Here is a 13,166-nt window from a genome sequence, read left to right on the forward strand (position 1 = left end):
ATCTGAATCGTATCCCAACAAACTAATTATTTAAAAACACAAACAGTGTGGTGAGGAAAGGTTTCAGGTCTAGAAAGGCAAAACCGAAAGCAATGTGTAAAATTTGCTTGGATTTGGTTTAAAAACTGCAGCTATAACCACCTTCTGAACATGCACGAGATATTAGATATTCGGAAGGAACTGGCACTAGTTTCTTACATGTGATAATACAGAAGAAATCATTTAGAAAATGCATGCCAAATCACTCAGAGATGAAAGATGTGATATTGGGAAATTTACTTGCCAACACGTACACATAATACGCAGAGAAAGCCAATCTGGGGAAATTATTTAGTCCAAACCATGAGTACATACTAGTGCGTACTAGCAAATGCTAATTTGGGATTTGGTTAAGATGCCAGCCATTTTAAAGCCATACCCATTCGTAATCATCACTAATTCAAAAACTGTACACATTGTCTACTTGGTAGACTGCAATGGTACAGCGCTTGTGTTTTACAGTATTTTTGTTCATTTTCATCAATACTTGAAGACAAGTGAAAATAAATACATACTCACACTGAGTTTTTTATCTATTCTTTGATTAGTCTTCTTTAATTCACCCGATGGGGTCAGAGATGGTTTAAAATAAATAATTCGATTTGCTGCTATGGAGACTGGCTTTGGGATCATTAGTCTCTGAACAGGAGGATAATGAGAATCCACCTTATAGGTAAAGAGAAATCAAAAACCAACTTTTATGTTCACATATATAAGTGGTGCTCAGCTAAAAATTATTTGACAACAGCGAATGTGACCTAGAGACTAAGTGCTTCCTATAGAAACACTCAGGGGATGCAAAGAAATACTAAGAGGAAAACTGATAGTAAAAGAACCAAGGGGTGTGTGTGTGTATTTATATATATATATATACATATATATATACATACATACATACATACATACATACACATACATAAAATTCCAGAATGGTTTTATTAGGCTATTTTATTCCACACGTAATGATTTGTGACATGCTCGTACACATCCATAAAATGGGAACAATATTTCAAACAATTCCACAATTCTAATCTTTTCTAGGATGAATTTCAACTATAGAAACTAAATATAGAATCTAAAATTGATTTTCAAACATTTCCCCCAAAATTACTATCTAAATTTTCTGCAGCTGCAAACAGAAACCTTTACACTAGGTAAGAAAATATTTTAATGACTAAAAATGTGAGCAAATCTCTCTCCAATTTAATGTTCCTCTGCTGTGATTTAAAAACCAAACCAAAATCCTTACAATTGAAATCTCATTAGTAAAGTAGTATCGAGAATTCCAAAGCTTAGCATGAACTGGCTTTATTATCTAGATTCACAAGCGTTTTGTCAAAGGTCTCTTGCTATATGGAATCAGTAAAATCCTGTGGGTTTAACGTGTCTGAAGCCAAGAGCTTCTCCTTCGTCCACAGACTGTAATACTAGGTAGGAATACAGGCCTTGCCCTCAGCACAGCTGAACATCACTGGTTTCAGGGCAAAGACTGAGGGTAACTGGCCTTTCCCTAAATCCTCACCACAAGTGTGATCCTACAGCTCGGTGAGACAGTCTGTTTTGCAGACTCTTCTGATTACATCTGTGAACCATGAACTACAATGTTGTGTTTTGGCACAACACCCATTAATAAAATTCTATTGGTACTACATACAAACATTAATAAAATATTTATTTAGAAGAACATCTATTATGGCACAATTTTTAAGATTTACTTCTTTTTTAGCAATCTGATATAAAATAGGAGTCTGAGAAAAGCAGCTAATAGGGTTATAGTCATCCCATCACAGCAGCTAATAATGAACTGATCCCCTATTGCCTGATTACAAACATCCAGATAATTCTAAAAATTGAGAAAAAAACTCAAATTTGTCTGTGTCAGAATTTCAGTAAAAATAATTATAATTCACCAGTTTCTTAAATACGGTCCCCAAATTAATTCAGAGATTTATAATAACTTTACTCAATTACTACTTAGTTAACTAACTAGGTGTTGTAATAAATTCTTCCACAAGTAGGGATCTGGGAATCTGCTTCCCCTGAAGGACACTTTACTAGCCCCAAATATAACAGACAAAAAATATACCTTTTTAACCCTAGCTATAAAGCATTTTGTTTTTCCCACAAAAACAATTTAAAAAAAATAAAATACAATAACAAAAAGTATTAAGATTATAATGTATATTCTACTTTTTATTAGCTGTTATCTTGGAACAGTATTTTGAGCTGACTGATGGAAGATAACTATAATACATTCAGTGAGCACATTAGTTCACTGAACGTATAGTTACAAAACATTTCAAGCTCTGTTCACTCTTTATTTATCCAAAGGTGACAGTTATTCATAAAGACTGCCGAGATGCCGAAGATGGGAATGCCAAATGGCCTCAAAATACTGCATGAGCTTCTACTACATATATAGCAATATGCTCAGTAAGGCGCTCACAAGAGGAACAAAGTCAAGGAAAAAAATCTTATTTTTCATACATGTTCCCTAATGACTATCAAGTAAATTCAATTTGTGTATTTACTGACTTAATAATAAGTAATGCAAAATTTCTGATACTTTGCATAAATAAATGCTGAAGAAGTCATACCTTTTCCCTTTTGGCCCAAAAATCTGTGGTGGTAACTATTCCAGTCCTATCAAGAGGCTAATAAAATAAAATATTATTAGAATAGATGGCAAACGTTGAGAAATAAAACTTTCATCACCAATATATAAAAATAAATCTGATTTAAAAAGTTTAAAAATCAACTTACAGAATTCAGTGGAGAAGAAACAGATGGAATTCTTTTTGCATCCTGTTAATATTGAAATGATAACAAAATTAAGATTTTCCACTAAACTCAAATTTTAGAACTGTTGCATTTAATTGTGATTTTAAAAATTTACCGCTAGAGGACTTGACATCTTCTCTAAAGACTGTAATATTCGCCGAGCTGTTGAACTAGTCACACCATAGGACTGTGCATTGAGTTGCTTAGCTTTCATCTGTCTTCTGACTGGTGCCTAGAAAGTAAACTTTGTATTATCTGTTGGAACTGCGAACTCTACAGCACATATTTTAGACTATGAAAATATTTACAACACAGAACGGATGCCTGACGTGAAATAGGATCAATGTGTTAACAGCAACTTCTCTCTGTGTGGTGTCATTAATCATATATTCAACCTTTTTTCTTTATGCCTTTATTGAAAATCCACCTGTCTAGCTGAGACATCACTTTTACAATCAGAAAACCGTGGTAAGACAGCATGCACCACTCTACAGATATGCCAGCTACGAGTATATAAAATGGGAAAAATGAGATAACTGATAGAACATTCTAGTATTACCTTCATCTGCTTATCCCTGATATTTAAACCAAAGAACACTAAATTAAGGAGAGAGGTATTAAAATACTAGTTATTTCGGGTATTGAATAGTATTTAATTACAGTAAATTCCAAGATAACTAAACAAAGAGACTATAGACGCTACTGAAATGGAAATCAAAAATTTAAACATATTTCATTTGTTTCTCAAATTTTAATAGAAGAAAAAATTTAAATACACAGCCTTTCTTAATAGATGGCATTTTAACTTTCTAAAATTTGAGTTAAGGATGCAACCTTGTAAAGAACAGAAAAGCACCCTTTAATACAGAAACAATGTTTACAAGCTCCAATAGAAACACTTCCTTTTCTCCAGAATGCATCACAACCTTTCAGTAACCAAGTGACTACCATGAGTCAAAGTACTTTGGTAATGCTCAATATACAAAAGATATAGTATCATAATCAAATTACAACACAGTTTCTATAAATAGCTGATAACATCTGAAAAACTGAACCATAATAACTACTTTAAATAATGTTTCTCTAAATGATACCAAATATTCATTATATTTTCAGAGTACCTGCAATATTCTACATCAGTTTTACTAAGAATTTTGTGACCATTAAGAATTTCTGTTTAGACCAGAGTTTTTAGCAAACACGAGGCAACATTAAAATCCTCCAGAAAAACCTTCTTCCCAGGCCCCATGCCCCACCCAGCCAGCTGAGCTGAGGCATTAGACATGGAGCAGCTGAGCACAGGAAACACCAGGTTCACTCTGGCCCTCTTCCACACCTTGGATGAGAACAATTCTACGAGAAACATCATCTGTCTTATAGGCATTTCATCAGCGCTACCCATGATCTTTTTGGGGACCAGAGACGCTACTGCAGCACAGGTGTCCAGATTCTTTATTTCGATACCATTGAGGAAATTCATTCAAGATTTCAGTCTTAATGCTGATATCAACAAGGGTAGAAGCTGCCGATATTCTCAAAATTAGGTTATACAGAGAGAAGACTTATAATTTCCTCCCTCAGTTCTTAGCTTCAACTCAGAAAGTATATGGTGCTGAAATGGCCAGTGTGGAATTTCAAAACGCCTCTGAAGATGCAAAAAAGGTGATAAATAAGTGGGTCAAAGGGCAAACAGAAAGGAAAATTCCACAACTGTTGGCTGCAGGTATGGTTGATAACGTGACTAAACTTGTGCTAGTGAATTCTATTTCAAAGGAAATTGGCAAGAGAAATTCATGAAAAAGGTCACAAGCAATGTACCATTCAGACTGAATAGGAAAGACACAAAAATAATGAAAATGATGTACAGAAAAAGAAATTTCCGTATGACTACATCAAGGAGCTTAAATGCTGTGTGCCAGAACTACCTTACCAAGCCAAGAGCTCAGTATGATTACTGTACAGCCAGATGACAATGAGGACGAGTCCACAGGTCTGAAGATGGAGGAACTGACTTTGGAAAAACCGCGGTGAATGCACCAAACCTGAGAATCTGGACGGATTTCACTGAAGTCAATGTCCGCTTGCCCAGGTTCACGTTGTAACTTTCACCTAGCCCACCTGGGATCTCTTTAAGAGCAAAGATGATCTGTCTGGCATGTCAGGAGCCAGAGATCTTTTCATATCAAAAATCACCCACAGATATTTTGTGGCAGTGAATGAGGACGGCACAGAGGCAGCTGCCGCCACAGCAGGCATCATCGTTTTCTGCATGCTGATGACAGAAGAAAATTTTGTGGTCGACCATCCATTCATTTTCTTCATTCGACACAATCCCTAAACTAACATCCTATTATCAGGCAATTTTCTTCCCCTTAGGGACTGTAGAAACACAAGGCCAACTTTAGAGCTTTATTATCTGCACTTTCGATGGTGACCATTTTCATATATCTTTACCAATAAAACTATCTTCCAAAACCAAATCTTTAATTTTCTTTGTAAGGTCAGCTCTGTTGACTGTTTAAACCCATTGACTTTGGTATGAGTATCTATTTTCCTTTTTTATATTGAAAAATTTCAGTGATTACTTCTGAATGCATCAATCACATGTCTACATTCTTGACAATGTAATAATCTGTGAAATTGCTACACTCTGACAGCCTTGAGAAGCATTATAAAAATGTAATTTGTTTCAAAGATAGATTTTTGGAACCTACAACAGAGACACTCTGATTGTGGAAGGGAGACTTAAAAAAAGATATTCAATTGAAATATAGGATAGAGCCCCAGTTATAAAGACAAATTTGTCTCGGCCAGTGTTTCTGACACTTTGTTTATAGGATTAATATTCTATTACAGCCCTTCAGTTTTAAAACTATCAAAATGCCACCTAGTGATAACCTGCCTTCCCTTTTGGTCTTCTCCTTTATCCTACCCGATCGGCAGTTTGTGTGGAGTCACAAGGAGTCAAGAGGTGGGTATTTTACCATAAAGATGCCAAGAAACTACAAAAGGAAAAATGTAGTGGGAGAAACCATTAAGCAAACAGGGGTTGCAAAGATCTCACTGTTAACCGGCTTCTTATGTGTTTTCTTTTGTTTTTTTGGCTGTCAGCCGCTCACGCTGGCTGCCGGCCACTCACAGCAGCACACGGTAGCCCACAGCAGCTCTCACCAACCTCCGGCGGCTCACAGCAGCCCAGCTCCAGGGAGAGCTGTTCACAATCTTAGCTGTAGAGGGTGCAGCTCACTGGCCCATGTGGGAATAGAACTGGCAATCTTGGCGTTAGGAGCACAGCGCTCCAACCACCTGAGCCACCGGCCGGTGCCTTATGTGTTTTCTGATAAAGGCTCCTGACTTCCATCAACTGATACAGGTTGTTATGGTAATGGGACATCTTTATAGAATGCTGTCCCATTTAAACAAGCATCAGTGGTGGGAGACTGGGATGAAGGGGAGCTTTTTGATTAATATAAACCTTTGTCAAATATACTTCTAGGTATGGGGATTAAAATGCTGCATTTTTTTTTTGTTCCCACAAAGCTTGTGGGCTGGATAATAAAGTTTCCTAAGATTTTGGCAGCCAAAAACAAAAAAAGTCTCTAGGCCAATATGACAGTCTCTCCTGTCACTGGATTCTACTGGCCATGGGCCTCTCAGGGCCTTACTTCACTAATCCATAAAATGGACATGAATCAGAGTATCTTTCACATACCTTCCAACTCTCACTCTCTAGGAACGAAGGAAAAGCAAATAGATTCATCCCAAATGTCAACAAGAAACATCTGCAAGTTTGTGTTGAGAATGATTCTTATGCTATCTCAGGACTCAGTATTAAAAAGTATAGGATTCAAAATACTAAATAGAGGAGGAAGTAGCAGGAATAGACTCTGACTTGGGACTAGTCTATGAAACATAGGATTGCATCATCTTATCTTGTACTAACATGCTCAACTATTTTAACTGTAAAAAAATAAAAGTGTAATAGTATTACAATCCAGTGTAAGCTTTAGAAAAAGCTACATGTGTGACAGAAGATCTGTTAACACTATTTGAAATAAAATATTGCCCTTCATGAACACACTCAGAAATAAGATTCAAATTACTGTTAACTATTTATGAAAGCATCCTCTATTCAGGAAAACAAGAAACTACTCTAAGGACAGGACAGATCTTCAAATACACATTTTTCTATGCAATTTCTACGTCTGTCATATTTGTCATCTTCACACGATGACCTTCTCCAAAAGTCTACATATTTAACAGCATTAATATTCCTCCATCTTTAAAATGTCAAACTCTGGAACAAAATGAGCACCATTAACAACATATACATGAAACAATTTTTATGAACTTCAAGAAACTCTTAGGACACAACATAGAATGCTACAATTTACCTTAAGTTGGTATTATTTAAAAAGCTAGCAAATCAATTTCCAATTTTTCTCTGCTAATATATATGTAAATGTAATTCATTTTATATATGACCTTGCTAAACTCATTTATAAGTTTTTCTTGTAGTTTCTTCAGATTTTCTATGTAGATCAGCATGTTGTCTATGACTAGGAATAATTTCATTTCTTCCTTCCCAATATGTACACCCTGTATTTCTTTTTTCTGGTATTAGCTAGGACCTGCAGTACATTTAACAGCAGCATTTGAGAGCAGACATTCTTGTTCTCTTCCTAATCTTAGGAATACGTAGTCAGTTTTTCACCACAACTATGACACTAGCTGAAGATTTTCTACAGACACAATTTATCAGATTCAGAAGGTTCCCATCTGTTCCTAGGTCTGTTGAAAATTTTTATCACGAACTGATGTTGAATTTTTTCAAATGTGTTTTATGCATTTATGGAGACATTCATGTAGTTTTTATTCCTTGTTTTATTTACATGATAAGTAACGTTCATTTTCAAATGCTGAACCAACCTTACCTTCCCAGGATGTACCCTGTGTAATTATGATGTAATATCCTTTTAATGTATGCTGTATTCAATTTGCAAATATTTGCGGAGAATGTTTGTTTGTATGTATAAGTCATGAGAAAAACTGGTCGGTACCTTTCTTATAATGTTTTTGGTTTTAGTTATCAGGGTAATGTTAGTTCCTGAATGTGCTGAGAAGTGTATGGAAAAGTTTGTGGAGAATTGGTATTATTTCTGTCCTAAATGTTTGATAGACTCTCCAGGGAAGTTATCTGGGCCTTAAGTTTTCTTTCCTAAAAGGTATTTTAACTATGAATTCAATTTATTGAATAGACTACATATAGGTATAAAACTAACAAAATATGTGCAAGGCCTGTGTAATGAGTATTACAAAACACTGATAAAAATTTTAAAAGACCTAAATAAATGGAGAGACATATTGACTTTATGGACCAGAAGACTCAATTTTGTTAAGATGTATATTCTCCCCAGATTGGTCTTCAGATTCAATACAACCTATCAAAATCCCTGTAGACTTTGCAGAAAACTGATAGGGTGATTCTAAGACGATGAAAAAGCAAAGGAACTAGGAAAGCCAAAACAAGCCTGAACAAGAACAAAGTTGAAGGACTCATAGGACCTGATTATAAGACTTACTGTAAAGCTGTAGTAAGCAAGACAGTTCAGTGTTGGTGAAAGGATCAATTCACAGATCAATGGAAAAGAATGGGAAGTCCAGAAATAGAGCCACAATATGGCCAACCGATGTTTTAAAGGTGCAAAGGCAATTCAACAGAGAAAGTATAGTCTTCTCAACAAACTGTACTAGAAAAATTGAACATTCGGGCTGGCCCGGTGGCTCACAAGGTTAGAGCTCCATGCTCCTAACTCCGAAGGCTGCCGGTTCGTTCGATTCCCACATGGGCCAGTGGGCTCTCAACCACAAGGTTGCCGGTTCAACTCCACGAGTCCCGCAAGGGATGGTGGACACTGCCGCCTGCAACTAAGATTGAACACAGCACCTTGAACTGAGCTCCCGGATGGCTCAGTTCGTTGGAATGCGTCCTCTCAACCACAAGGTTGCCGGTTCGACTCCCGCAAGGCATGGTGGGCTGTGCCCCGTGCAACTAGAAAACGGCAACTGAACCTGGAGCTGAGCTGCGCCCTCCACGACTAAAACTGAAAGGACAACAACTTGAAGGTGAACGGCACCCTCCACAACTAAGACTGAAAGGACAACAACTTGACTTGGAAAAAAGGCCTGGAAGAGCACACTGTTCCCCGATAAAGTCCTGGTCCCCTTCCCCAATAAAATCTTAAAAAAAGAAGAAAAAAAAAAAGAAAAATTGAAAATTCATGTGTTAAAAAAAATAAATCTGGATCCACACCTCATGCCATTTACAAAAATTATCTCAAAAGAAGCCTAAATTAAAACCTAAAATGATAAAGCTTCTACAAGAAAACAGGAGAAAATCTCTGTGACTTGGGTCAGGCTAAAATGTCTTTGATACTACATCAAAAGCATCAATCATAAAAGGAAAAAAAACAATATAATGAATCTCATCAAAGAGTAATTATCTTCAAAAGACACTGTTAACATAAGCCAGAGAAAGGGGTAAAATATTTGCAAAACATTTATCTAGTAAAGAACTTATACCCTGAGTATAGAACTTTCAAAACTCAATAAAAGAACAACCCTATTAAAAAATGGGCAAAATATCTGAACAGATATTTCACCAATGAACATCTGTGATGACAAATAAGCTCATGAAAATACTTTCATTGTCACTAGGGAAATGCATATAAAAAGAAGAGCAAGTTGGAATGGCTACTCCATACCTATGAGAATGGCTAAAATAAAAAACAGAAAACAAAAAACTGACAACCACACAGTGCTGACCAGCACATTCTGACATTACCATTGAGAATGCAAAGAGGCACCAGCCAGTTTGGAAAACAGTTTGGCAGTTTATTATAAAGTTTAATGTATACTAACCACATGACCTTGCAGTCTAACTTCTAGGTATTTACCCAAATCAATGAACATCAATGTTCACACCAAATGTTAACAGCAGCTTTATTCACAATTGCCAAAAATTAGAAACAACCCAAGTGTTCTCACTGGGAAATGGATAAAGAAACGGTATTATGGCTCAGCTATAAGAAGGAACTAAATGTTGATATATGCAAAAATACAGATTGATCTCAAATGCATTATACTAAGTAGAATAATCCAGATTCAAAACACTATAGACTATTATTAAATTTATATGACATTCTGGAAAAACTGAAAATGCAGGGAAATACAATACACCAGTGGTTGCCACAGGGAGATGTAGAAAGAGAGGCTGACTACAGACTGAGATGCACAAGGCAAAATTTGCAGATGATGAAAACGTTTAATTATTTTGACTGCAAAAGTGGTTAAACATTTATATGTGTTTTGTGAAAATACAAACACTCTAATAAGAATAAATTTTACTACATCTAATTTATACTTCCATTTTTTAAAGGAATTAATCATCATACTTCCTAAACATAAACACACACAAATTTAATGTATAAAATGTTCACTCAGGTCTAAAATGATATACATATAGTCTATAAATGAAAACAATATTAGTATTAGGTTGGTGCAAAAGTAATTATGGTTTAAAAGGTTAAAAATAATTGCAAAAACTGCAATTACTTTTGCACCAACCTATATTACCAACTTCTATCATCATACCAAAGAATAGCTGAACAAAAATCCTATCTGACTGCCAATAGATACTTATCAGATTTAAAAAAAAAAAAAACTCTGTATCAGTTCCATTCAAACCAACCTGATATGGTGTGTTTCGTACTTTAGGCTGTCTGACAGCTGCAGCTGCCCCACCATACATTGTTTTTCCAGGATAAAAAGGAGAATCTCCAAGCTGACTTGTTTTAAGGATCGAAGAATTCCCAATTGACTGCACAAAAACATAATGGTAAATTATAAGAAATAAATACTCAAAACTGATGTGACTGAATCAACTCGAATTAGTACTCACAGAGGAAAGTGTTCCAAAGGCTGATACATTAAATGCTGGTTTTTTGGAGCTGGTGGCAGTGTGCTGTGAAAATGAATGAGAACGTTCAGCCTCTGGGGACCATAGATGTGGCACTGAAGTGTTCTTTGAAACAGCTATATCTGAAACAAAAATATGTAATGCATAGTATTAGCACTAATTACAAGACTCCAGATTTTTCAAAATAGAAAATGAAAATTACAGCTAAGTACAGAAATAAGTTATCCCGTGAAATTTAATTTTATTACCAAAATTATTTACGACCAAATGCCAAGAATACCTTTATCAGAAGCTCTTGAGGAAAAACCACTGGTAGTTGAGATGTTGTCATCATCATGCTGAGAGGTAGAATCTTTCATTTCCTTTACAAGGGAAAATCCAGAACTGCCAATTGGGAATGCAGAGGATGTGGAGGGCTGACAGTGTAATGCAGGAGATTCCAACAGGGAGAAATTCAGATGGCTCCGATGAAGAGAAGGCCTCGTTAATACATGTGGACAATTCGAAGCAGTACTAGTTGTTGAGGGTTCTTTTAAAAAAAAAAGTATTAATATCATGAATATATAACTTAAAAAAAGCAATACACTATCATGAAAATGTTGTTTATACTTTGAGAAAACATGCTACACAGTGGATATAGCTTCAATTCAAGTCACTAAGCCTCCCATAAGCCCAATTTAAGATATTCTTTAGCCAAACAAGATTTCAACTAATTGAAATTAATTTAACTCACCTAGTATCAAAACATATTTCTGTGAAAACGTTAACAATCACGGTTCGTAATTTTCCATGAATTGGTATCAGTATAAAACCCATTCATCAAAAACAAAATCAAAGCTAAGTCTTAAAACAAAGTCTATCCCTCTAGAAAGAACTACAACTGAATTTGTATAACCTCCCCAAGAATTTACATTAGTCCCACTTTTATCCGTGAGGCATGCATTCCACGACCCCCTAGTGGATGCCTGTAACTGCAGGTAGTACCAAAACCTGTATGTTTCTTCTTATACAGACATACAAACCTATGAAAAAGCTTATTTTATAAATTAGGCACAGAAGAGATGAACAATAACTACTAAAATAGAACAATTATAACAATATACCATCATAAAAGCTATGTGAATGGGGACCCCTCGCTGAACTCTTCCTGTAGGCTCAGGACTTTCTGGGACAAAACGCAGCCCTCACTTGGAACACGGTTTCTGTCCATGTCTTCCACCCACAAACTTAATGATTTTCCATCTTAACTGAGCACTCATCATGCACTGTGGCCGAAACTTTTGCAGTCTGAGGTGCAATAGCACAACTAGCACATATTTTTTCCTTTCTTCACAAATTCATGGGTAGAAATTCCCTCTTACTGTACATCTTATCAACTTCAGTATATGATTTTTTTCTTTCCCTATTAAGTCAAGAAATGTTACCTTTTCACTAAGAAAAAAAACTTTCCACCTTCTCTTTGGCGTATCCGAATTGCCAGCATCACTGCTCTTGGGCTTTGGGGCCAAGATTACGTAAAATTAGTGTTATGTGGACACTAGGACCGAGATACCAAGACAGTCGATCTGATAACCAACCTGACACTTAGTGACTAAAGGGCGGGGACGATCTACAGCCTGGAGACCTTGGACGAAGGGATGATTCAGCTCCCGGGCAGGACAGAGCAGGACGGTACAATATTTCATCTCGCTACACACAACAGCTGGCAATTTAAAACTTAAAAACATTGTTTATTTCTGGTATTTATCACTTAATATTTTCGCACCACAACTGACTACGGGTAACCACAGAAAGGGAAATTGCAGTTAAGGGGGGAGTACTGTATATGCGTACAAAATATACGTTTTATCTAATTACATAATCATGTTTACGCATCCTCTTCTCTGGCGTGGTTTTGCATTTACCAATATCATTTTGTCTCTACATACAGAGCATTCATTCCCTTTATACCATTCTGTATTTAGCATACTGATTTACTCTACTTTTGGGATAATTTCCCAATACGCCATCCAATTCGCATGCACTAATATTTACATACTTCTAAGGGTATTCTTATTGACAAATCCGTGATTCTTTAAGTTTGAAATACGAGAAAAAGGAGGAGACATTACTAATCCTAAGCCACCACAAAAACTCTGATTCTCTAAGTCTAAACTTGTACTCATAAGAAAGCCCAAGTAGTCAGGGGTCTCCAGGGAATCAGTGAGAAACAGTTTTATGTGGAATTGCTCTGACATACCGGATGAGAGCACACGCTTGTCTTTGCTGTGAGAGATACTGTGATCCAAAGATTTCCTGTCATTATGCTCCCACAAAGACGAAATGACAATGTACACTGCCCCCACGCTCTCACTGCGTATGAACCCTT

The 13,166-nt window shown here is 36.1% G+C and overlaps 1 protein-coding gene and 1 pseudogene across 3 annotated transcripts in view; one reads left to right on the forward strand and one right to left on the reverse strand.

The window, feature by feature from the left end:
- Positions 1-13,166, reverse strand: part of NUP153 (nucleoporin 153) — a 75,411-nt gene that overhangs the window by 46,031 nt on the left and 16,214 nt on the right. Inside the window, exons 3-9 of one of the 2 annotated variants that reach the window (XM_081057436.1) lie at positions 11,079-11,327; positions 10,781-10,920; positions 10,571-10,699; positions 2,936-3,052; positions 2,803-2,844; positions 2,637-2,693; positions 559-705 (exon numbers count right to left, since the gene is read on the reverse strand). In XM_081057436.1, coding sequence (XP_080913562.1) covers positions 559-705; positions 2,637-2,693; positions 2,803-2,844; positions 2,936-3,052; positions 10,571-10,699; positions 10,781-10,920; positions 11,079-11,327 — 881 coding nt within the window. The remainder of the gene's footprint in view (positions 1-558; positions 706-2,636; positions 2,694-2,802; positions 2,845-2,935; positions 3,053-10,570; positions 10,700-10,780; positions 10,921-11,078; positions 11,328-13,166) is intronic. The other variant, XM_081057437.1, reaches the window with a different exon arrangement.
- LOC308500777 (leukocyte elastase inhibitor-like) lies at positions 4,104-5,158 on the forward strand (annotated as a pseudogene). Its single transcript has one exon. The product of its transcript is annotated as a leukocyte elastase inhibitor-like (transcript).

Source organism: Rhinolophus hipposideros (genome assembly GCF_964194185.1).
Source record: "Rhinolophus hipposideros genome assembly, chromosome: 8".
In the NCBI taxonomy this organism is placed as follows: Eukaryota; Metazoa; Chordata; class Mammalia; order Chiroptera; family Rhinolophidae; genus Rhinolophus; species Rhinolophus hipposideros.